Raw genomic sequence first — 26,371 nt, 5'->3', positions numbered from 1 at the left:
CTGTCCCCCATTGCTTCAGGACACAACGTCTTACCTAGCTCATAGATGTACAACAGCTTGAGATCAGGATAGAGTCACGGGTGCTTTGGGGGGACCCCTAACTATCCTCACACAGGTTCTTCTAGCATAGAACAAACACAGGCAAATGACACAGCAGAGGAAACTACTGGGGAGACTTCAAAGTCCCCTCTTATCCTTGACTCCAGCTTCTTCCATGGTCACCCAGACAGGCGAGCATTGCCAGTCACAATCCACACTGAGCGATGTTATATTTTGTACCTTCAAATTCTTGGAGGAATCTACTATGTGCTTTTCTATTGGCCACCCCATTTCTCTGGAATCTGCATTATGCTCATTAGCTTTTGTTAACAGTTGCATAAATGTTCTAATTTCATTTCTACCACTATGATAAAATAACCTGACAAAATGCAGCTTATGGCTTATTCAGCTCAATATTCCAGGTTATAATCCATGTCACAGCAGCAAGAGCAGAAGGCAGTTGGTCTATCACAGTCACAGTCAAGAGGAGAGAGAAACAAACACATCCACGCTTCCTCTTGCTTATGCTATGTTCCTACTTTTCTTCACTCTTTCTTTTATAGTTCAGGTCTATGGAATGGTGCTGCCCATGGTGAGCTGGATCTTCCAATATGAACCAACAATCAAGAACATCACTTACAAATATGCCTATGGGCCAACATGGTCTAAATAATTTTTTCTTTAAGTCTCTCTTTCCAGGTGATTTTCCTAGGTTGTGTCAAGTTGACAGTCAAAGCTAACTATCATACTGCATCATCGCTAACTTAAGATACAAACACATCACTTTTCAAACAAGAATCTTCTACCCCTTAAGATCTCATGTTTCTCTCATAATATAAAATATAGTGCATCTGAGTTACTTTTCTGCTACTGTGATAAAACACCATGACCAAATGTGACTTATGGAAGAAAGAGTTTATTTTTGCTTATGGTTTCAGGGGGAGAAGAATACAGTCAGGTGGGGAATCATGGCAGCAGGCTCCAGGAGTGGAAAGCTGAAAGGCCACATCTTTAACAGCCAGCATGAAGCAAAGAGAATGAATACTATATCATAATCACAACGCATTTAGTTCAACGTCAAAAGTCCCCTTAGTCTTTCCTTGTCTCAACACTGCTTAAAAGTCAAAAGTCTATTGAGACTCAAGGTAATTTCTTAGCTGTAACTCTATGGAAATCAAAAAGCAAATTGCAAACTTCCAACACATAATAGAACAAAACAGACAATACCATCCCAAAAGGGAAGCATGGGGGTAAAGTTGAGAAATACTGCCAAAGCAAGACTAAATCCCAGCAGGACAAACATCAGCTCCTGCAGCTCCCCATTTAGTATCAAGGGCTTCAGTGGCTCTGCCCCTGCAGTTGGCTACCTAAAACATATGGTTCTCTTTTGCTCTGGATCCACCATTTTTACTCAGCTTTCCTTGGCAGATGCTTCATGACCACCGACCCTTGTAACATCTTGGGATCTCCACCAAAACCCAAGAGGCTTCACTTTTACACATTCATGCAATGATCTCTCAGATCCTTCATACAGGAACTCCCCCACCACAAGATGCCTGGCCTCCGTGACTCTCTGAAACCACAGAAGAAGAATCCATGACCTCGACTTCTGGTTCCTTCGTGCCTCTAAATCCACTGTCATGGGCATGCCACCAATGAGTCTGGCTGCCAGCTTAGCATGGACCCTGCTACCTTGAATCACATTAGCAGCAACTTGCATTTGCAGTTGCTTTTTAGGAATAGAGAACTCCTTAGGCCTTTCACAATCTGGAAGTTTAGCTGGGTAGGGTTCTACTCAAAAGGCACATTTTCCTTTATTCCTGAGAAAAACAGGAGACCTCCCTTAACTGTATTAATCTCCATAAAAATTACAGTCTCTCTCCCAAAACATTCCTTGGCTGTAACATTAAGTTTCCTAGTGCTTTTTTCCTCTACAAATTGTGCATTTGTATTTCTTTCTGCCTCACTTGCTCTTTTTCACTGCAGACTTGCAGACATATTATCAGTAACAACCATGCCACAGACTCAACATTATGTTGTTTTGAAATTTCCCCAGCCAAAGAACTCATGCCATTACTTTTTAATTCAGCCTTCGGGAAGTTCTCAGGACATGGGCAGAAAGCAGACAGATTCTCCATCAAAATATCACAAGGAAGGCCTCTAACCCAGTTACTAATATTGTTCCCCTCTGAAATGTTTCTAGCTAGACCTCTATAGTCTGCATAGCTGTTAAAACTACTGTCTTCTGGGCTTCTATTAGGATGAATCATTGATCCTGCTTATAGACTTCCAGAATTCAACTGCCTTTCTAGTCCAAAGTCTTCCATATTCCTAAAAAAAGAGTGGGGTGGGAGGACAGGTTCTTCACAGCAACAGCCCATTCTCTATTTTCTGGCATCAACTTCTGTATTAGTTACTGTCTTAGTCAGGATTTCTATTACTGAATTGATGAAACACAATGACCAAAGCAACTTGGAGAGGAAAGGGTTTATTGGGCTTACTCTTCCATATCACAGTTCATCATCAATGGTAGTCAAGGCAGGAATCTAGAGGGAGAAGCTGATGCAGAGGCCATGAAATAGTGCTGCTCAATGGCTTGCCCAGCCTGCTTTCTTAGAGAACTCAGAACCACCAGCCCAGGAGTGGCTAACCCTCAGTGGGCTGGCTGGGCCCTCCCACATCAATCACTGATTAAGAAAATGCTCTCCAGGCTTACCTACATCCCAATCTTATAGACACATTCTTTTTACATGAGGTTTCTTCCTCTCAAATGATTCTAGCTTATGCCAACCTCTCAAAAAAAAAAAAAAAAACTATCCAGGGCAATTACTTTGCATTGCTGTGATAAAACATTATGACTAAAAGCATCTTATGGAAGAGTTTAGTTTGCCTTACAGAAGGGTAAGAGTCCATCACGGTGGGGAAAATGGCATTAAGCAGCAGCCCTGGCAACAGGAACAGGAAACAGATCACATCTTTATGAGCAAGCATGAAGTAGGGACAGTGAACTGGAGGTACAGTGGAGATACTCTTAAGCCCTCCTCCAGTGACATACTTTCTCCAGGATGGCCACATCTCCTAAATCTTTCCAAAGAGTGTCCCACAACCGGGGACCAAGTATTCAAATATCTGACTGTAAGGGGTCATTTCTAATTCAAGCCACCATAGTCCAACTTTTTAAAACTCCCCAAAGTTACCATGTTTTTTAAAAGTCCAGATGAAAGCAAATGTTATTATTTCAAAAAGAAGGACCAGAACATAAAAATAATCACACCAAAGCAAACCCAAAATTCAGCAGTATAAGTCCAAATCCTGTAAGTCAACTTCTGGAACTGGCTCCTAATGTAATCCTCTGGGCTCCAAAGGGCTTGGGAAGCCCCATCCCTCCAACTCTGCCATCCAAGCACACAGCTTCCTTCTTAGCTAAGATACAAGAAATTTAACCTACAAACCAGCTTCTTCAGCAGCGGCATTTCATTGAGCAGGGTCTTCAGCCTGCCAGCCCAGGTTTTACTTATGTTTGTGAGAATATTGGTCCCATGTTCTGCTTCAACCTTCAAGCACACACATTTGGATGTGTGGCTGATGGATTTATCTTGAAACAATGTTTCCAGAAGATTCTAACACATATTTTGTGTAAGATCCACTGGTGGCTATAGTGCATCACTCTTGATTACTCCAGTGGTAATACAATACTAACCTACAAAGAAAAACATTCAAGTCTCCCTTAACCTGTACACAGCAGGAGGGCTGCTCAGCAAGTTAACATCTAACAGCTTAGGATGGACTTCTCAGACTATGGAGACAGTGTTAAAACACGTCATGGAGCCCAGTATTTCGGAAATTTGATCCAGGATTTCCCTAGAAACAGTCATCTTGCAAACTGTGATATGTAAAAACCACTTCCCCAAAGACTAGCTGCTTCTCCATATCAGCAACCTTTTCAGCTGATTTCAAGGAAAAGAGGGAAATGGAAACAGCAAAATTGAAGACAGCAAGCTTTTTTGGCTTTTCTCAAAACCTGTGGCCATTTTCCCAAAGAATTCTAGTTACAGATATGGACACACACACAAATGGGAAATACTACAAGTGTGCTAATTTGTTACAGTGCAGCCTTTTTCCTCAAGGCCATCATCACTCTCTTAATTCAGCCACCAGAATCTTCAAAGGGGTTTTCAATAGATTCAGACAGCCAGCGTTTGTATGGTCTGACCTTCTGACCTCAGCTGTGACATTTCAGCCAGAATGGAGCAGTACTTAATTATCCACATTACCCAAAGAAGCCTTTCCTAAGTCTCATTCCCAGCTCTTCTCCAGAACTACTGTGCCAGAGCTCTTTAGGAACTGAGGGGACTGGAGCCCACCATCCATTTATTTACAAAGTTTCTCCAATAACTTGCCTATCAACCAATGTGGGGTTAGGAGAAAACCCTGAGTGAATGACGTCCTGAGTGGATGTATGTTGTTGACAGGAACATGGCCATGTCAAGGACCTCAATGCCTTTGACCCATAGAGAAGTGGAAAATCTTCCTTGGGAAATGGAAAAGCCTTCCCACCTGGTCCAAGTGTGAATGATGTTGATAATATGTGCAGAAAATGCCCTGCGTAGCTTTCTCCCCCTGGATATTTAAGTAAGACTTGAAGTCAACTCCTCAATAGAGACTGCTCCTAGTGAGATTAGGTAAGCTGGTCTCCTCGATCCAGCTGTATACCATACATTCCATCTCCTTGATTTAGCTGTGTACAGTAGTAACCTTGTTTCCCTGTTGGACTCTATATAATAAACATGGAGGGGTGGGTTGTGGGGAGAGCTGGGGCATGGGAGGAGGGAGGACAGGGGAACCTGTGGTTGGTATGTAAAATGAATAGAAAATAAAATAAACACGCTGCTTCCAGGGAGCTGCAGCTTCCCCATCAGAGGTCTCTGTTTACCCGACTGAAGCTGTTCGATTGGTCCCTATGTTTCGTTTTGTTTCTTACTTCATTCCCTTACTACCTCAGGCAGGTCTGTCTTGGAGCTATATAACTCTTAGCAAACGTTGCCAAAAGCCTTCGTCATGCTACAGTCCCTTCCGGAAAACTCTGTCGGTGCGCCTTTATGCTTTTTCAGCTTCTAGTTCCTGACCCCAGGTTTGAGGCCCTGGATCTGTGTTTACCAGAATGCACAGCGTCTCTGGCCCATAGCTAATGACAGTATAGCTTCAGGCATCCTGCAATCACATAGCCTTTCCAAGACACGGTGAGCAACTTTTAAAAGTGAATTTTTGTTCATCTTTCTAAATAAAACATCCCCAAACTGCACAAACATTGGATACTGCAAACCCTGAATCTGCACCTTCCATAATTGACACTGTATATAACAAAGCCATGTAAAATAGTCCTGACATGTACTTTTAGCAGTACAATTTTTAAAAACTAATTTGCTCTCCAATTAGTTTCTATATTCATTTTCCCACAACCCAGTGTATGTTTTAGTAGTATACTTTTTAATGGGCATTCTGATAGTCAGAGACCATCTTTATGCAGGGGTGGCCTGAGACAAGAGCTGGTAGCAAGAACAGATGGTCCAGGCAAAGCCACCCAGAGGGATATGGTGATGCCATGTGTGTGACAGCTATTTTAGAAGTCCAAGAGGATAGCATGCTGCAGAGATTATGTGGGGACACTGAAACCACACTATGTGACCTGAACTCAAATTGATTGATTTACCCAGTGAATTTAATAGATGAGCCTCGGTCACTTTGAATAGGAGAAGAAACATGATGCATCTTCCCTATGCATGAGCTCATTCTCAAACTCAGGAAGGTCATCTCATACTCAGAGTGAAAGCACAGCTTCCCGCCTGGGAAGCACAGAGTTTTTCAGTCCTCAGATGTTAATGTTTTCTGTGCTTGGGCTATTTTTATCCAGCAGCACAGACGGTAGTGTAAGCACAGATTTCTTCTGCAGCTTTCGTTGTAACAGGTGTGGGATCTGAGGCCATTGTCCTTAAAGCACACACATTCATGCCCTGCATCCGAACAGCTTAGGGCTGAATGCTACCCTTTATCCGCGATCATTCAGCTGTCTGCTTTTTGTTAAAAAAAAAAAAAAAAAGTGAGAGAAGGTACAAAATGTATCTCCAGGATATCTTTTGGGGGATGAGAATGACTGAGATGTTATGCATTTCAGAAGCATGAAAAATCGGAAAGTAAAATAGTCTGGAGAGACACAAAAGAATCTCTTGAGACGAACTTGTGCCAGGACACAGAAGTAGATTCCATGAAATCAAATAGTTGGTAGCCTCATTTTTTAAAGGCATGTGGGCTGACTGAAGATCCAAAACCACATTGTCATCAGCTTAGCAGTAAATGCAGAATCACAGAATGCCCTGATGTTGAACATAGACACTGGCAACTGTGAAAAAGAATCCCAGTGTGTGCAAGGTCAGCGTGGAGTGGCCCAGGAAGCATAGTGGGAATAACTCTATCAAATAGTTTGTCCCTCTCCCTTTGGTTACCACACCAGAATGCCAGCCCAGACACTGCAGGGGCTATTCAACCAGGGGCTGCACTGCTCTGTGCTCCTTAACTCTAAGTCCAATCCTCTACCAGTTATGGCCACTGGAGTGTGATTGAGGTGAGCTGTTCAAAGCAGATAAGGAACAGGTGAACCCCTTTCTATCATTGTCCCCATTCCATTTGTTCCGATGCGTTTGTTGGATATTAACATGTCACTTGCCAAAGCCACCATGAATCTACAGCCCAGATGGATGGCACTGAATCACCAGCCCACCTGGAGCCATCTTGCATTGTGAAGTAAGAGATAATTAAACTCAGGGCTCCCATCAGTGGTTCGCTTTGTACAGAAAACATGAGACAGGAAACAGACCAACGGTGTTCTGAGTCACACAACACACCTGTTATGTGGATGCGGTACTCTTCCTTGAAGATCTTCTGGAAGAAGGGGATCTTGAACTGCATGTGAGGAGTGTGCAAGCCGGGAAGATTCACGTCAACATCTCCCATGAAGTGTGGGAATTCCCAGTCCTGTCAAAATGGCAACACGAAAGTGTATCTGTGAGCTGCTTTGCTTCGTCTTAAGCAGCAAGACACCTCAAACTGACTTCCTCTAAGCAATTTTTAAAAAAATCATTTATTTTTCAGTCAGCTACTGGGTATATCTATTTCACTTGAAAATTATTATTTTATATACATTGGGTATTATTATGAATGAAAAATAAAAATTATGTCATTATTCCAATTCTAATCAAGTAATTAGAAGCAAGTATGGAAATGACTTATGTTTAGGTCTCTACTGTTTGTCTCTACTGTGTATGGGTCTTTACATTTTTAGACAAAAGAGGTAAGTGATCTGGGCTTAATAAATTTGTGATATTTTATCAGGCTGCTTTCAAAATAATAAGCCCTATAATGTCATGTCTTATAGAAAAAGACAAAGTTCCAGTGTTCCCCTAAAGTATTTTTACTAAGTTCTTCTCTAGAAACTGAGCAGAATGCTCCAATGCCAAAGAACTCTAGTCTGCTCGCTTGCTGTGCAGATGAATTTGAGCCAAAAGATAGAGGACCTGATGTGCAAGAGCAGCAGGGAGAACCCCGAGATTGCCATCCGTCATTTCTAGTGGAGGCAAAACTGCACAGGGCATCCCTTTCTCAGAGGGAAGAGAAACTGACACCACAAGGATTCTATCAGGAGGTCTGACTTTAAAGCCCTACATTAAAAATCATAATTAGCCCATGAAATAAGAACACACTAAATATAAAAGAAATTTGAGATGGGCTCATAGACATTAAAAGACACACTTTCACTTTTAATAATTAGATGATCACTGAAGGTACATAACTATGTTTAGTTAGTGTTTTTAACCAACTCAAGTATGAAAACATGAACAAAATATTAATTTGAGACTTCAATCCACAAAGTCAACATGAAACTGTTAAGTTCACTCCAAACATCTGATATAGGTAGGTTAGGGACAGTGCCTGGTCCCTTAAGAGTTTCCATGCATGTTTCCTTTTCAGAGAGAATGAGCCATGAGGAAGAGGACATAGAAGAGTGGTGGTCTTCAGCATCTAGCAGTCTTTAGATCGGTGGACCATCTCAAGGTGCTGATAGGAAATACATATACAAGAAGAAAATTAAATGGTAAAGCATCATCTTGTCTGCTTGTGAGCAAATCTATCAGTCTCACCTCTCCATGTTTTTAAGTCATTAGTAGCAAATAGATTTAGGGGAATCAGGAAATAAATGGATAATGTTAAATGGACTTGGAATATATTGTATAAAATTATTAGTAGGAAAATGGATCGGAGATTCTATCTGTAAACTATTGCTGAGGTTGAGTACAGCATTTGCTCCCCACATAGAGCATCTTCGTTCTTTCCATGTTACATAAAAACTACTACAAAGGAAACTGACCTTGAATGCTAAAATGTGATTGATAAAAGCTTTGACTACAAATAAAATGAGTGACAGAGTATCTTTACTTGTCTTCCATGAATGACAATATCATTTAAAACTTGTCTTTTTATTTCCTGGTTGCAGATGGAGCACACTCCTTGGTAGTCATTGGGCCACTGTATTTGAACCAGCTTCTTTGTCAGAAGGCATTTTCTGACTTCTCCGATTTAGACTTTCTTACATGAAACTAAAGTTTTCTGCTAGTGTGAAATTGCTTTTAGTTTAAAAGCAATCTCTGGAGATTTCTTTTGGACTGTGGTCAAAACCTCATTCACTAAAAAATAGTTTCTCAATTACTTCCCAACTCTTCCCATAGCTAGAGAGATGAGTTAAGGAAGTAGGGAGTGGCAGGGGACAATAAGAGAGAGGAGGGCCACTGTAGTGTTTTCCTGGAAGATGGCTTCACTTAAAGAAAAAGAAGATATCAAGGAGAGGGGTTGGTGCTCACATGTGAGGGTGGTGTCTGTAGGAAAAGTAACTGTAAGGTAAGTCTTTAAAAGAGAATAAGCAGAGAGGATCATGACTCACCTATGGCATCTTCCAATTCACCATTTTGCTTCATTTGTCATAAAAACCATGTTTTATTGTTTCAAAACTCTTTTACTTAATTGAATTTCCTGGGCCCATTTTCTCTCTACTCTTTTAATTTTTGTATTTCAATTCTTACTTCCATACCTCTTCAGACTCATCGTTTTGAGTCAGCATACATCTGGTCTACCTTGGCTATCACTGGAATGGCAATCATAGTAATTGCTATACCATTTTGAGCTCAGTTTTTACTGGAAAATTGATATCTGAAGTTTTAATACCTGGAATCACAGGTATTTAAAACAGAGAGCAAAGGGGAGAGAGGAGGGTGCTTTTTGTCTCCACAGGTGTCAGTCACTTCATCTACAAATCAGTATTAAACCTGTCAACCTCACATTCTTCTCAAGAGCATGACATAATGAATGCCTAGGCAGAAACCTGCATTGTGACAGATACAGAAGATGAAACACAGAAATGGTCAATAAGCAGTTAGTTTTCTAGCATAATTCACAGTTAGTTTTATCTTGAGAGACAAGCAGCGGAAACCGATGATGTTTCATGCCAGCTATGATAAAGAAAGGAAAAATGCCATCTTTTCCTATCTGTCCCCATCCATTGCATAGTACCAGTCACCTTGATGCCTTTGACCAGGGCTTAGGTCAGAGCAAAGGTCTAGAGGCCACTCAGAAAGGACATAAGGGAGGGGCACCTCTCCCAGGGACATGTTAACAGTGTCCTCATCAGGAAGATGGGAAAACAAGTGCGTTCTGGTTTCTCTTTCAACAGGAGTCTCCCTGTGGTGACTCCAGAAATAATGGAGGTAGGGGTGTGTGTGTGTGTGTGTGTGTGTGTGTGTGTGTGTGTGTGTGTGTGTGTGTGTGTGTGTGTGAGTAGATGAGAAATTTGACTCAAAGATGTTGAATCACTAGTCCCAAGTGTCACAGGCATCATGCAGCAGAGCTTAGACATTCTAGCTCCAAAGAATGCATGCTTTCTGTTCATTCAGGCTTTCTCTACCATAGAAAAGTAGCATGGTCTTTTGGTTTTATTTCAGTGCTGACATTTTTTGTTGCTGGGTTTTGTTTGTTTGTTTGTTTGTTTGTTTGTTTTGTTTGTGTGTTTGTTTTTGAGACAGGGTTTCTCTGTGTTGTTTTGGTGCCTGTCCTGGATCTCACTCTGTAGACCAGGCTGGCTTCAAACTCACAGAGATCCACCTGGCTCTGCCTCCCGAGTGCTGGGATTAAAGGCATGTGCCACCACCGCCCGGCTCCAGTGCTGACATTTTTAACCAGCTTTGTGTGCCTTGCCTGAGAATTAGCCATGATCATCAGCTATCTTCCACCAGGAGCCAGTGCATGGGGCTTGGACCTACCTCCCTTCTTTGGGTGGGTATTACTAGAATCATCTCACCCTAAAGTGAACAAGACCAACTGTAACTCTTTCTCCACAAACAACTTCCCTGGGGATTGTTGCCTTCTAACAAGATGTCAGTGAGTGGGGCAAGGAACAGTTAATGGTTGATAGCAAACATGGGTACTGTCATGGCACTGACACCATGAATGCACAGTCAGGTTTATATACACATGGTATAGAGGTGTTAAGAGTCACAGCTTGCTCACTTTCTATATGACTGTCAAGGACATATTTTGAACTAAAAATATAAAGTATGAGGAGAGTGACCAGGTAAAATATATTCCACTAACAAGCCCAGGATAGACAAACTCATCCTCCTGGCATGGCATATTATAAAATGTTCATTTATTTTGTTCTTAGAGAATTGCTATCAATGTTTAGGAATTGAGGCCTTGGTATTGCTCTCTGCTATTAAAGATATCAGCAACAGCAGAGCTCTATCAGTGATGAGAGTGAGTTAGACACACAACATCAAGATGCTCCAGTTCTCAACAGCTCATGATGTTGTACACAGCATGGACACATCTCCGACTCCACATCTGTTCACAGATGAGGTATGGTTAATTTTCATTCAGATAAGCATATTTTCCATATAAAATAATAAGCAGTGGCATTACATTTATCTACTTCTATTGCTTACTATTTTCTACTTCTGTCTGTAGCAATGAAAATCAGTCCCTGACCCTTGGTATTCATACACTATATTTGGGCAGGATTTGGGGGCAGTATTATGCATATGGACAGTATGGTCTTGGGACATTCTGGAGTCATCATTTCTCAGTGCTTCCTTGTTGAGTGTCAATGTCAAGGAAGAGATCTGGGTGTCCTTCAGAAGAACTCAAGCTTGGTTTTGAGTTCCCTGGTGGTAAAATGATGATTCCTCATTTCTCTGTAGGTAAGAAATTGAGGCTAAAAATCTAACAGCAGTTATTACTTTACGCCAAAAAACTAAAGCCAGAATGAAAGAAAAGTCTTATTTTCTGGGTTAACAATTGATCAATTGGTTTTTTTGAAGTAATTAAGGGAAAGAATAGCTTTTACTGAAAAATTGATAACCTTTTAAATTAGAAACCATGAAAGTTTCTACTTACTACCTGACAGTTTTGTCCACATAGATGGTGACTTTTGATCATTACTCCCCTCCCCCTCTCCTCCCACACTGATAGCTGCTTTTAGAACCCAGTGAGTTTAATTATAGTTGCTTATATAAGCACAAAAGGGAAGGTCCTCATCAGAACATGGGCAACTTGTCAGTGACGACGTCACTATAGACAATGACACCTTTTCCCCAGCAACCATTATCTGCACATAGGGCCTTGAGAAGGAGTGAGGCTTCATATGTCCCTTGCCCATGTATGACAGAATGCTGACAGTCCTAATCCTGTGTGGGTCTTGGGCAATAATCATAGTGTAGTGAGTCCATGAGAACAACAGCTATGTCATGTTAGAATTGATAATAGATTCTAAAATGTTACTCTAAAATGTCAACTCATTCCCCCATTTAATAGTTTATTTATCTTCTTTTTATAGCATTAGATTATCAAGCTTCAGATGATTTCAAAGTCAGCTTTACAGACACATTTATTTTCTAGCTAATCTCTATTCATGCATATTTCAGAACTGAATTCAAAATGTGACTATCAGAACATCATTCCACTAAAAAAAAAATACCAACTTGCAAAGTGTCCTTAGCTTTCCTAAGCTTACCAGTGTCCTAGCAACAGGATTTCAGATGACAGTGAGGAGAGGTGGCCCGAAGAATTGTTCTTATGCTCTGGGTGACATTTCTGTTTCTTATTAAGAAACTAGAGAGCCTCATTTTCCCCCAGCAATCCTTTGCTTCTGATTGGCAAAGTTGCCATAGTAGCACTTGGCTGAATTAATTCTCGGAAGCCTTGTTATACAGTAGGCTCTGCGTATTTATTTGCCATTCCAGTCATCCCCACTGAAATGTAAGCTCCGGGGAGCTCAGATGACTTTTCCCTGTTTTGATAACTGCTGTATTCTCAACACATGAACTCAGCTCAGCATATACGAAGAACTCAAGTATTTGTTAAAATGATGAATGATGCTCTCTGAAAGCTAAAAAGACACGAAAATCTCTTTTGTGTTTCCTGGAAGAAGCATGGGATGGATTTAGGTAAGAGAAACAACACGGTGGGCATTATGTATCACTCTAACATTAGTTATGAGGAAAAAAACTGGATGTTTTGCTTTGTCTTCATTATCCAGGTATAGAGAGACCATGGAAATATTAACACAAAGCTTAAGCTTTTTGCAAAGGCCACAAAGAAAAGAAGAAAGTAGATAATTAGAGAGAGTGGATGTGATGGCTAATCTTAGTTGTCAACTTGATCATCTGGAATCAAATCAACTAAAACCCAAGCAGCTGGGCACACCTGTGAGGGAGTTTTCTTGAGTGAATCATTTGAGGTGGGAAGATTCACCCTAAGTCTGGGTCACACTATCTATTGGCAGCCCACATAAAGGGACATGAGAGAAGGAAGCTTTTGCTCTTTGCCTACTTGCCCTCAGCTTCACCAGCAAGTTCATCTATTCTTCTGCTAAGCCATTCTTTCTCTGGTATTAGAGCCTGCTTCTTCAGGATTCCACTGTAGACTGAAGACCAGCTGAGACATCCAGCCTGTGATGCTTTGAAAGAAAATGGCCCCCAAAGAAAGTGGCACTATTAGATATGGCCTTATGGGAGTAGGTGTGGTTTTGTAGGAGGAAGTATGTCACTGTGGGGGTGGGCTTTGAGGTCTCATATATACTTCAGCCATGTGCAGTGTCTGTTCCTGTTGCTTTTGAGTCAAGATGTAAGAGCTCTCAGCTCCTTCAGTAGCACCATGTCTACCTGAGTGCTGCCTTGCTTCTCACCATGATAATGAAATGTTTTCCTTTTTAAGAGTTGCCATGGTCATGGTGTCTCTTCACAGCATTAGAAACCCTAACTAAGACACAACTTCATGGACTAAACAGCTACTGGGTTCTTGGACTTTGTCAGGAGACAGCCATTGGTGGACTAGTCTGACCACCACCTGTAAGCCACTCTCATAACCCCACTTTTAATATGTATAGATTCATCCTACGGGCTATTTCCTCTAGAGAACCCCGACTTCTATAGAAGAGGTCAAGTTTAAACACTAAAGATGTTTGGAGAATTGGTCAAGGACATGTTTGGGGTGATCTTTCTTGTCACCCCCTAAAAGAAAGAAGTGATGAGATTTGTCCAACCAAGTCAGAGACCAAGAAATTGAAGCATAGTAGCATGAGTTAAAGCCATTATTTCCCACAATGGGGGACATGCAGGGGTGCTGAGGTAAGCTAGACCATGAGAGGTGCTTGGCAGAGAGGTGCAGGATGCTCAGAACAGAGGTGGCTGGAGGCTACCTCTCAGATGTCCCATGTTACCACCCTTTCCTCATGTCACATTGGCATTTTCTCTTCATAGTCACTGTGTTGTGTGATATTTTGATTGGATTCTGACACTTTCAAGACTGCCAAAAATTTTGCTTTGAATCAGAGCTAGCTACCAACTGACCAAAATTAACCATAGAGGTTTTGGAGGAGTGAGGATAGATAGAGAGACAGGAAGTAGTAGGACAGGGCTTAGAGAGGGTCTTGACCTTTGTTTGGATGGAAGAATGAGAGAGAGACAGAGAGAGACAGAGAGAAAGCTTCTCTGCCACTTCTGTGATCATTCAGATTCTTACCACATTTTGACTTCCAAGTTTTTGTTATTAAAGAATACTTAGATGAATACATCATTACTGTCGTATTTCCATAAAGGAAAATGTTCTATAACCTTATGAGCTATTTAAACTATTTATTTGGGGGGTAGGGGTCAATTTTTTGGCTTTTTGGTTGAAGGAGGCTTTTGTCAACTCATAGTAGAGATGGAAGACCTCACTCATCCATAAAACAAATCCAGATCAATGTCTACACCCTTTCCTGAAATGTTTTAAAGAATGTGACTTTCTCTCTTTTCTTTTTAAGATTGATTCAATTTTCTTTTATGTGTATGGGTGTTTGCCTGAACGGATGGATGTGTACCACATGTATGCCTAGTACCTGTGGAGGTAAAGAGACACAGGACCCCCTGGAACTGGAGTAACAGATAGTTGTGAGCTGCCGTGTGGGTTCTGGGAAACAAACCTTGGTCCTCTGCAAGTTCAGCCAGCATTCTTGACTGCTGAACTACCTCTTCATCCTGGAATGTGACTTTTTATGTGTTCTGTCTATTTCCAAATATCTAAGAACTAGAAAAATAGTTAATCATAAGGATGTGTTTTGTAGTGTGTTTAATTGTTTTCTTTCATCAAGTTTTTTTTTTTACTTACTCTCAGAAGCCCATATTTCCCCAGCTAATTCCAAAGACAGCATACATCAATGAGTTGTTAAGTGTTAGTTTACTACCTCTGAAAAAACAATTTGAGCCCAGAGCAGGTCTGAAAAGTTAACTACACTCTATTACTTTTAAGAGAACTTGCCTCAAGGCCCTAGTTGAGAGAGCAGTAGGTTTTTCAAAACAAGCTTCAGTACATCTAGACCCCGAAAGCATGATTCCTTTAAGCTCCAAAATGGAAACAAACAGATGCCCTGCCCTGGCAGACTGATGTGAGGAAGGACAAAATAAAAGCTGGTCTTAAAAGTGTTTACACTAATGGAAATGCATCATGTGGCCTCTGGAATGATGGGAAATCAATAACCCTGACTGGGGCAACACAGTTCACCAGCATGGAGAGAGTGCTTAACATCTTATAGACTCCTGGGAAAGAGCGGGGAGCGCACAGCTGGGTGAGGGCTTGCTGGTAAGGAAAGGCAGTGCAGAGTCTAAAGAAACAGCAATGGGTTGTTTCAGCTTTAGCTTCTGGGATCTGTCAATCTCGGTCTACTTAGTGCTTCTTTTTTTTTTAAGATTTACTTATTTTGATTTTCTGAGTTACTGTTTTGCCCCCTTGTATGTCTGTGTATCATGCACATACCCAGTGCCCATGGAGGCCAGAAGAGAGCGTCGGAACCCCTGGAAAGCGAATTAAAGATGGCTGTGAGCCATCGTGTGGGTGCTAGGAATTGAACCCGGGTCCTCTGGAAGAGCAGCTGGTGCTCTTAACTGCTGAGTCATCTCTCCAGCCCCTTCTCAGCATGTCTTAAGAAGATGAGTTCTAACTGTATGATATGTTTTGCATGTATTAAACTCCAAAGGAATTCCTCTTCCACAGAAAGAGTGAAATCCAGTGGAAGGAATTCGTTAGAACATTTGTATTGTTTTCCAGTCACTGGCTGCAGGACACAGCACCATCATCCCCTGATCATCCTATGCTGTGTGGTATTCAGTACAGCATTCAGTCACTGCTGCAGTCTGGCTGGCTGTACACGGGCTGCCAGCTGTGGTCACATTCAACTGTCGGAATGACTGAGTCCTTCCGTGAGCTATATGGGAGAATTAATTGCTTACTGTCACATAGTAGATATTATTGTCATTGGCAAATTTTAAATTTGATATTGCGGTCATTTTTCTCCATGAAAAAAAAATACTGATAGTAGAGATCAGTGGGAAATAAGAATCAACATAAAAACCTTCCCCTCACAATGGAAAGAGTGTGAAGGAGATCCAAGTGTAAAATGGCCATGTAGATGAGTGACCTTCAGACTCACGATTTTCTAGGACTGCCTGGATTCTAGTGGAGGTATCCAGAAGTCTATCAACAAGGGGAAATATGTTAGGTGGTGATGAGCATTCTGGATTAAGACAGGGAAAGGGGATCAAAAGCAGTGAGTTGGCCACAGGTTCTACTTGAGTTGAAAGTAATCTCCGAATGTGATCTTCATGTGGAAGATCTGCAAAACCCAGAAAGAGGATTAATTATATCATCTGGATGTGGTGGTGCATGCCTTAAACCCCAACACTCAGTAGGCAGAGGCAGGGGGATCTCTGTGAGTTCAGCTTGGTTTACAGAGTGAGTGAGTTCCAGAACAGCCAGATCTCCATGGTCAGACCCTATCTCAAAAAATTAAAAAAAAAAAAAAAAAGGATCATATCAGCCAGGAGGAAAAGGGAGCACAAAGGCAGCTGGGAGGAGTGTGAGGTGGCTATGTTTTAGAAACTGACGTGTTAGAGTAGTGATAGTATGTGGATGGTAAAAGAGCAGGGATGTCCGATGAGGAGAGTGCTGCAGGGGCTGAGGTACAAATGATGGTTTAAGCAAAGCAGGCAGGCAGGCAGATCAAGATGCCTATGAAGGTGCTGATCAACATACCTATGAAGGTATTGATCTAGACGTCTATGAAGGTGTTACCAACCAGACACCTGGAGAATGGCTACAGCATCTGCCCAGGAATTTAGGGAACTGGCCCCCCGCTGAGAAACAGGGAAGTGGGTTAGCTACTTCATACCTGCTAATGCGGAACAGCTTGACAGTCATCTGCTATGGTCTGAAAGGCTCCCCCAGCACCCATGATGACATGGAAATGCCACTGTTACTGTATGAAGACACAAGGCTTTTTAGGGTGGTTAGTGCATCATGCTGTTGTGTGAGCTTGCTGGCCCTCCTGTCATGTTAAAAAGTAACACGGAGGCCCTCATCAGATGCAGTTGTCATGTTCTTGAACTTCTCAGCCTTCAGAACGGTGAACCAAATAAACTTCTATTGTTTATAAAATGAAAGGAAGCTAAAACAACATCTAAACTGAAGTGTTACGTGGCCGGCTGAGACGTTCATAGAAGAAGCTGGGACTGGAGGTACCCAGGAGACGTTGCAAACAGGATGCTGGTTTAAGATCATGATGCATAAAGTGGGTGGAATACTGAGAAACCCAACATTTAGAATATAAAAGAGAAATAGGGGTGGGGTGGGGAACACAGAAAGAGAGGTGTCCTAGAAGCTGAGAGCGAGTGCTGAGCCTGCTAGCACATGTCTGTAATCCCAGGTACTTGAGAGGTTGAGGCAGGGGGATTGGAAGGACATCCTAGGCTACATACTGAGTTTAAAGCCAGCTGGGCAACTTGGTGATGTCCTCTCTAAAACTGTTCACTAAAGATGGGAGCTTATGATACAACCCAGTAAGAAAGTGCTTGCCTAGCATGTGGGAAGCCTGGGTTCCTTCCCTTTGCCCCACAAAAGGAGTGATGGATTGTGTCAAATGAAGCTGAAGATTTGAAAAAGATGGGAGACAATGTTTGCTAATTACACTTCTGGCAAGGTTTTATTATAGAATACATAAAATATTCTAAATATCAAGAGCAAAAAAAAACCAGACCAATTTTTAAAATATAGATAAATCTTCACAATCTATGTGGATTCAGTCCATTTGGGGAGAGGCGGAAACCAGACTTCCCACATGATAGGTAAATACTCTAATTGTACTGTAGCCCAAACTTCACCACTTTAAAGAAAAAAATTGAGACAGGGTATTATTGAATTGCCCAACTGTCCTTGAACTTGCAATACTCCTGTCTCAGCCTCCCAGGCACCAGGGATGACAGGCCAGTCCCAGTAACATCCAGCATTGCTTACTTCTGGAAACCCTTCTACAACATCTTTTATATCCCCCAGTTGGTTTTCTATTCTGGCTTCTTTCCTAAGTTTTCCATACTGGGGTTTATACTGCTACATCCCTTGCACTCCTCTCTAGCCTAATAGTTCACACAAATCAATATTAGCATCTGGGGGTAGGGGGAGGTACTCACAAGGCCCAGATCTCCCTAAGGATCTATAGGGAGTGTCCAGTTGTTGAGTGAAGTAGACGTATTTTCTTTACATGCGTAGCCACCAGTAAGTTGCCCATGCTCCCGTTAATTAATTCATCACCCATTCTCCTGTGACCCCAATGAAATTCACTTGTTTACAAAAATAAATAAATAAATAAAAATAAAGGCTCAGAATCACTGATCTTCAGACAGATGCAGATTAAAACCTCGATGTGGTATAACCCCATCAAAGATGCATGCCTATATCAAGAGAGAAAAGACAGGCAGTGTAGAGAAGAGGGAGCCTGTGACAGATTGTCTTTTGTCAATGTGACACACACAAGAGACACCTAGGAAGAGGGAATCTCAATTGAATTGCCTCCATTAAATTTGCCTGTGGGCATTTTCTGGATTGCTAATTGATAGAGGAGGGCCCAGCCACTGTTCATGTTGCCATCCATTGACCAGGTGGTCCTGGCTTGTAGAAGAAAGGGGCTGAGCAAGCCATGGAGAGCAGGTGGGTAAGCAGCATTGCTCTATGGTCTCTGCTCCAGTTCCTGCCTCAACCTCCCTCATCGATGGACTACAACTTGTTAGCTGAGGAAAAAAAATCCTCTCCTCTCCAAGTTGCTTCTGATCAGTGTTCGATCACAGTAACAGAGAAGCAAACCAGAATAGTGTCTATGCACACTGTTGGTGGGAATTAGCATGGAGAGACAGCTCTTGAAGCTAAAAGTAGATCCAGAAACATCACGCCTGGGTATATAACTAAAGGATACAAGGGTATGCAAGAACTGAAACATGACAGAGTACCCCTGTTCATGTGTACAAATTCATTCTTCTTATCAGTTAAAATAAATGTAATTGAAAATAAAACAAAGATGATGGAAGAAGTGAAAATACAAAGCAGAGCTAATAAATATACATCAAGTGTCATCTATAGTAAAATTAACCAGTCACAGAGGCATTGCTTGGAGAAGCACTCTGATGAGGTTAGTTTCAAATTATTTTATTGCATAAAGTAAAATGGATTTTGGTATGCTGGGGGCGGTTCTGCACCTGAAGTTCCTTTTTATATTTTCAGTAGCTTTTGCAATGACTATAATTAAAAAAGAGGGTGGCACAATATGACTCTTCTGATTTTCTTGAAGCTGGTGTCCATTTCAGTGGGCAGTGTCTACATTGACTGGTCAGTGTTGCTGGCATGTAAATAGTTAAATATTCTGACCATCCTTCCTTCTGAAAGCAAAACAGTTTTTTATTTTCTGAAATAGCAAGGACTCGCCTGTGTTTGCTGGGTCCTGAATGCAGTGAGAGCTTAAAAACAGTCGGCTGGATCTTCAGTGCTCTGCTCCCAATGTTTCCTTCCATTTTCCTCTTTCTTAGCAGCTGCTCCACTTCTAGAACAATACTGACGCCTCTGCAGCTGCCTTTGCCCCCAAGACCACCCCATGATAGCATGTAACAGAACATAAAACCTTCAGAGCAATGGACTTGAACTATCAGGCTGGCCATGTCTGTCTGCTATGAGTTTGGGGTCAGAAGTGTTCATCCTCTGAGCTCTAGAGAAAAATTATCCACCCCCAAGTAAGAACAAGAACAAGAAAAACAAACACATATTGGGGCAGGCTATGGAATGGAAAGAATAAAGTATGTTTCGTGGTTTCAGAATTAGACCTCAGTGAACTGAAAGGTTTTCTGAAACCATTGTTAGTCCAGAGGTCAATGCCAAAGACAAGTCTAATGTACACGGCTTTCCTGGCTGGATGCTCATTGGAGAGAGATTCCACCATCCTCAGAGTCCACCTGGAAAACAAATCTGCAGGCTGGGGCAAGGGACCTTATGTGCATGTTAGCAATTGTATTTTCTTTCTCTAGCTCCATCCATTCCGAGAAGCCTCACACTGCAGCCGTGGGTTTTTATTGGATTTCATGTCGCCCCCAAGAGCATGAGAGTGAAATCTGTACTTCTCAAAGTCGTCCTGTGTTGTATTCAAGCTCCCCACACAGAAACCTCACACTATTACAGAACCAATTTAACAGTTATTAAATGCTCACTAGATGTGAGGTACATAGTCTCAAAAGGAAAAAATAGAAACAAACCATGCTCCTCCTTGTAGAGTTACAGACAGCACAGAGATGACAGGACCCTTCCCACACAGCCCAGTACATTGTTAGTGGGGGGAGGAGACCAAATGATGCTCAGTCAGTAGCCCCCCAGTAGTGTTCTACACTCATTCATTCTACTGAGAATTCTTCACAAAATTCTGATTAAAGAGATTGACCATTATGCTACTCTCTTCAGACTAAGCAAAAACTTGCTATGAACTTGTTGTGTGCTAAGCATACGGACTACTTTTATTATTATTATTATTATTATTATTATTATTATTATTATTATTATTATACACTGTAAATAGATACCTAACAACAGTTAGGATTTTTGTTTTGTTTTTTTTTTTGAGACAGGGTTTCTCTGAGTAACCCTGCATGTCTTGGAACTCACTCTGTAGACCAGGCTGACCTCGAACTCACAGAGATCCACCTGCCTCTGCCTCCCAAGTGCTGTGATTAAAGGTGTGTGCCACCACTGCCAAGCCAGTTAGGATTTTTCTTATTTCATATGGAAGCAAGGGATTCTGAAAGCAATCATGTCACTTGCCTAAGGCTGTTTCGAGTGTCACCACAAGAATTCGCTCCCTGGTGGTCTAAAAATCTATGAAGCTTTCTTTCCTCACTATATCAGTTTTTCCCGACATGTCCCTATAAACACCGAATTGTCCATCTAGAAGCCAAATTCCGTGACAACATGTTTCTGATGGATGCTAATTTGTGTCTGTAATGACACTGGTAGGCTGCAGCTCATGTTGAGTTACATTCACTTGACATTGTTGTGTTCCCTGAAGCACACGAGGAGGAGACCGTGTGGAACACACATTGCAAGGGGAGGCCATGGCAGCAGGTCTGTGTCCTTGACAGACCTGCTTCAAGTCCTTCAAGTCCTGGACAAAACCTGTAGACCTTTCATGCATCGCTAAGCATTTGCACCACCCACAATAGCGCCTATTTATAACTACAAACAGGTTCCAAAGCCTGAGGAGTCACATGGTCAGGTTTAACAGTGTCTCCATAGATGGTACCAGTTTTCTGTATTAGTTCTTTCATTTTCACTATAACAGAATACCTGAAGGAACAAATTGAAGGGGAAGGATTTGGTTTGGCTCACAGTTTATGGGGATATAGTCTGTTATAACAGGGGTGGAATGGTGGTTGGGACTGACTTGGTCCCTGGTGGCAGAAACCTGTAGCAAGGCTACCTCAATCTTTACAGATCAGGAAGAGAAATGTTCCAGCAGAGCTAAAACCTATAAGGCCCACCTCCAAGGAGTTACTTCCTCTAGCTAAAACCCCCTAAATTTTACACAACCTCCCCCAAACTGTACTACCCATTAAATATGAAAAGTTAAAACACAGGACCCCGTTGAGGAGATTATATATCTGAAGCATTAAGTCTTGTTATAAAGAGACTCACACTTCAAAGCCTGGCTGTTCTTGGTTATAATTATGGTCTGGAGATACCACAATGCATATAAAATTACTAATTATTGTATTCTATTACTAATTATTATGTACCCTCTTTCACATTTGATTTGTAATCAAATATAACAAAGTGTATGTAATTGCCACTATTTAGGTAAAGGTTAAATGTGTAACATAATAGATTTATAATGAAGTGTATCACATTTATGAACATTGCAACCAATATCCTAAGGCATAAGTGGAACCTCAGTCACAGTGGACTTTGGGACAGTGGGAAGAATTATCAGAAAATAATTTGATGCTGCCTCTGGCTACTATCTCTTAACACTTTTACTCATAAAAATGGTATGCCTGCAGTTCTGAAAAAAGGCTTTTAATGCGCAAAAATCTATATGGAAACAATGATAAAAAGTGAACACAAAACATAAGATTTTGCCTCCAAGTACTGGCGTGCACTCGGTGAGCCACAGGTAAGTGTGCAGTGTTCACACCTGCCAGCTGCCATAGACTTTATTTGATAGTTATCTGCCATGTTGCTTACACAAATCAATTAGTATATTTTTGTCCTACATAAACCCAGGTGCAGTTGATCGGCAGCCCTGTTGCTATAAGAGAAGCTGTCAAACTGACATTATTATAAAACCATTCAAATGACAGATTATCCAGAAATTACTTCTCTGAAAATGGTTCCAAACAGTTTTGCAAAGAGATGATTTGCTGACCTTAGTTCTCAACTCAAGGAGACCTTGAGTGTGTTAATATTGCATTTATTTTAAATGGTAAATCCACTGTAGTTACCGACACAAATCTGATCCCTCAGCTAACCAAGCATCACCTGTCTTTCAATTAGCCTTAGCTAAAATTGAGGGTCTTTCAAATTTCCTCGTTGGGCAACTGTGATGGTTTGAATAAGAATGACCCCCATAGGTTCATACAATTTAATGCTTAGTCACCTGGGAGCAGAACTCTTTGATGGGATTGAAATGAATAGGAGGTGGAAGAGTGTTTCTAGGGGTGAGCAATGAGATTTCAAAAACCCATGCTAGGCACAGTTTCTCTCTCTCTCTCTCTCTCTCTCTCTCTCTCTCTCTCTCTCTCTCTCTCTCTCTTTCTCTCTCTCCCTCTCTCCTTCCCTCCCTCCCTCCCTGTGCCTAAGGATCAGGACATAGCTCTCAACTACTGCTCTAGCAACTGCCTTCATGTCACCACACTCCCCACCATGATAATGGACTAAACCTCTGAAACTGTAAGCAAGCCCTCAATTAAATGCTTCCTTTTGTAAGAATTTCCTTGGTCATGGTGTCCCTTCACAGCAATAGAACAGTGACTAAGACAGGAGTAATGCATAGGCAGAATGATCAGTTCTTTTAATTTATGTACCTGCAAGATATGCTAATTAGCCAAGAACCAGCAAAAGACAACTTCAGTTGTATTCCCAAACCTCCAACTGCATACAATGTAAAAAAAAATGCTACTGTCATAATAATATTTCTGTTTTTTTTTCATTTTCCAATAAGATCTGATTTAGCATTCTCTCACTGACAATTAGATAATGTGATTAACAGGTTACTAATGCTATGCTCCAAACTACAGAGAAGCCGTCTAAGGCTATTGCAAGGAAAGTAAGTGCATTTCCATATTCTAATATTAGTAAGTGCTCTGCTCGACACACTTCCAGCTGGGGTGGATAATTGATCCACCGCCATAAAGCTGCCATCACCCAGTGAGCTCCTACAGGACAGTTCTTTATGTACATTTCCTTGGGCTAATTAAGCAGTGCAAGGGCAATTTTACTTTTCCTATTCTAAAATTGTGGACAGTGAGGTGCAAAAGAGGCTCCTGATTGGTCAACCATGTTATAACTACAAAGCAGATGAGCCAATCAAGTCCTGTCTGACGTATGTACATCTTTTTACACTACACTAATGAAAGTGAATTACTTAGCTTGCCTTGGCTCTATATGACTTTATGTTTTGACTTAATCTTTGGTTTTATCTTTTGGCTCTCTTTCCATAAGATACCAGAGGAGCTACTGAACTGTATGGAGATGGTTGCCTACAATTAGGGACAGAAAAAGCTTTCAGGCTGTCTTTCTTTTTTAATATTTGCTTCTTTTTTATACTCACAGTTATCTTTGATTTTCACAGCCATTTTTGTTTTACATGAGAAGTATACCTTACATGCGCCATTTCTAAAATAATATTTTGTTCTCTGGGAAAAAGATCTCTTTTTGCTTCTTGTGAGAAAAAAAAAACTTTTTCTTTTATTTGTTTGCTAAATATTTATATGCACAATAACTGATTCCTGACAATATAGCCATGAACTATGTACATTTGATTTCAGACTCTGCTCTTTGGGGCTTGTGGTTTGAAAGGAGTATACACAGAAATAGAATGATTTCAGAAGGTGACTTATGTCATAGTAAGAATGAGCCAGGATAACGGGCTGGGAAGGTGTCATGCCTAGAGGTGGAAAAGATCTCCCTGAGAATGTCTGTGCAGAGAAAGTTATTTGGTATGGAGGTGTCTGCTCTGGATGCAATGGGGACCCGGACACAGTGACAGAATGAGTTCAAATCTAGTGAGGGCAACAGAATTATATTTGATTCAAATAAATAAACTGAATGACTGCTATGTGTTTTAAAGGAAATAGGGAGTAATAAGATAGTGGAGGACACTCATGGAGGTATCTAGGTAGGGATCTAGGCCGATATCCATGGAAGACACATTGTGCCAATGGTCAGGTACACACACACATACACACACACACACACACACAAAAAAAAAAAAAACCAGAAAATATTAAGCAACATGTTTCATTGTCTTACCTGGAAGAAACCTCATAGGTCCTAGGAATATGAAAGTATTGAGATCATGCTATGCTCATTCTTAGTTACAACATATTATATAAAGCAGTGGGATTTTTAAGGCATGCCTTGCCCTAAGAGACTGCATTTTCCAAGTAGATTTGACATCACTTTGAGGATAGAAGATGATTAGGTTCCCGTGTAGATACATGAATACCACCACTATCACAGACTGACCAATGACTTATTGCTGGTGGTAGACGGGACACAAACTAATTGACGTTGTACAGTAACATATGGGTGCATCAAAATCTTATCAAGGAAACTAGACCACAGAACTTACTGGAAATGCCAGGGACTGGGGAAAGGGTGTAAGTCCCTTACCCAGACTCCACAGTGATGGACACCGGGCATTGCAATGGCAGTCCACCCCCTCCCCCAATATATCACCTGATACCTGGCATACGCATAAAGGACTGACAGGCAGAGAACTTCTGATTGCCCCTGGGACTTCAGCTTGGTTTGGTCACCTGTCATTGCTATGGCCTACTTCAACAATGAACACACATTTACTCCCACAAGATTATCAAGGTTGGTGGGATGATATGTCAAACCCTGACTGACACTACTCAATCTGGTGGGAAGACAAAAGCCTGTTTGTTTCTGTTGCTGCCATAGCATGCTCATGACAAATAGCAAACACACTGACGACTGTCCTGACTTCCTGAAGCAGGAGGTTGGTTGATTAAACCCTGAAGGCAATGGGCTTTGGCACTGCTTGGTTGACATGTAGAGACATGCCTACTCTCACTGCAGGTGTTGCTATTCCACAGGTCTTGCTATGTAGATCATCTTCATTGTTTTTCTTGGGGACAAGACCAACAATTGGTAAAATGTCATAATAGACTGCTATACAGTGCTAATGTTTCACAGTTTTGTAGGGCTGTGGCTATCTTTTGGTATCCATGGTTTTATGACCTCATGGATACTAAAATCCCTCAAAACTCTGGAATAACATGGTATAGGTATTTCCATATAACATGCACATCCTCTGGTATACTTGAACTAGCTCCAGATTAGTTACAATATTCAACCCAAGGTAAATGCTACACAAGCAGTTATTATACTGTATTATTCAGGAAATAATGACGGGAAAGAAGGCCTGTACACAGTCAGTGCAAGTAGAATCTTCCTCATTCATAGTGGGTTATGCCCATAGAGTTATAATTCAAAGATTCAGAGGACAGGCCATTCATATTCCTAAAAGTATGGACGCGTCTCTATACTTTTCTCAGTTCTTATCACCATACCAAATACACAAGAGAGAATAAACGAGAGACATACAAATTTGATTTTGTTTGATTATTCTTCAAAATTATGGTTTGTTACGTGTCAGAAACTATACTATACCCTATGATAAGTCCAATTTCCCCCCTTTACAATAGGCCATCCTTTATTAGAGGATGCAAACAGGCCAACTGGTGCTCAAAGGATAATAGGAAAGTGTTACAATGGAGGCTTGAAACACATCCCCTTTGGACCCAGTAGAGAAGGCATCTGAATTCAAGCTGTGTGAGACCGCATGCGAACCAATCCTCCTCTGTCTTTTATTTCCATGGTGACCATGGGCTGGTGACAGTGCGCAGACTGCCGCTTATGCTCACCTTTGCTCCTTGTTCATTGTCGCTATAATCTGCTGCTGATTCTAAGCATAGACCAAATGGACTTCATCCTGTGAGTATCTTTGGTTTATCTAATGTTAGCTTTATCTTTTTAGATAAAGTACATCTTTTAAAAGACTTTTTTTCCCTTATAACATTTGACTTACAGTGTTTGTCCTCCAAAGATAGACCTTGCTTATCTGATGTTGCATACGGTAAAATAGAAAACC

General features: G+C 41.3%; 1 protein-coding gene across 3 annotated transcripts in view; it reads right to left on the bottom strand.

Moving 5' to 3' along the window:
* Tmem117 (transmembrane protein 117) overlaps positions 1 to 26,371 on the bottom strand; it is a 523,663-nt gene that overhangs the window by 77,662 nt on the left and 419,630 nt on the right. For 2 of the 3 annotated variants that reach the window (XM_052748757.1, XM_052748756.1), the window contains exon 7: positions 6,939 to 7,068. The exons of the other annotated variant lie outside the window; for it this stretch is intronic. In XM_052748757.1, coding sequence (XP_052604717.1) covers positions 6,939 to 7,068 — 130 coding nt within the window. The remainder of the gene's footprint in view (positions 1 to 6,938; positions 7,069 to 26,371) is intronic. 3 annotated transcript variants of the gene reach the window in all.

This window comes from Peromyscus californicus, unplaced genomic scaffold (assembly GCF_007827085.1).
Source record: "Peromyscus californicus insignis strain IS unplaced genomic scaffold, ASM782708v3 Scaffold_20__1_contigs__length_68692818, whole genome shotgun sequence".
NCBI classification, from domain to species: domain Eukaryota; kingdom Metazoa; phylum Chordata; class Mammalia; order Rodentia; family Cricetidae; genus Peromyscus; species Peromyscus californicus.
The sequence above is the reverse complement of the archived record's forward strand: the minus strand, read 5'-3'. Positions and strand labels throughout refer to the sequence as shown.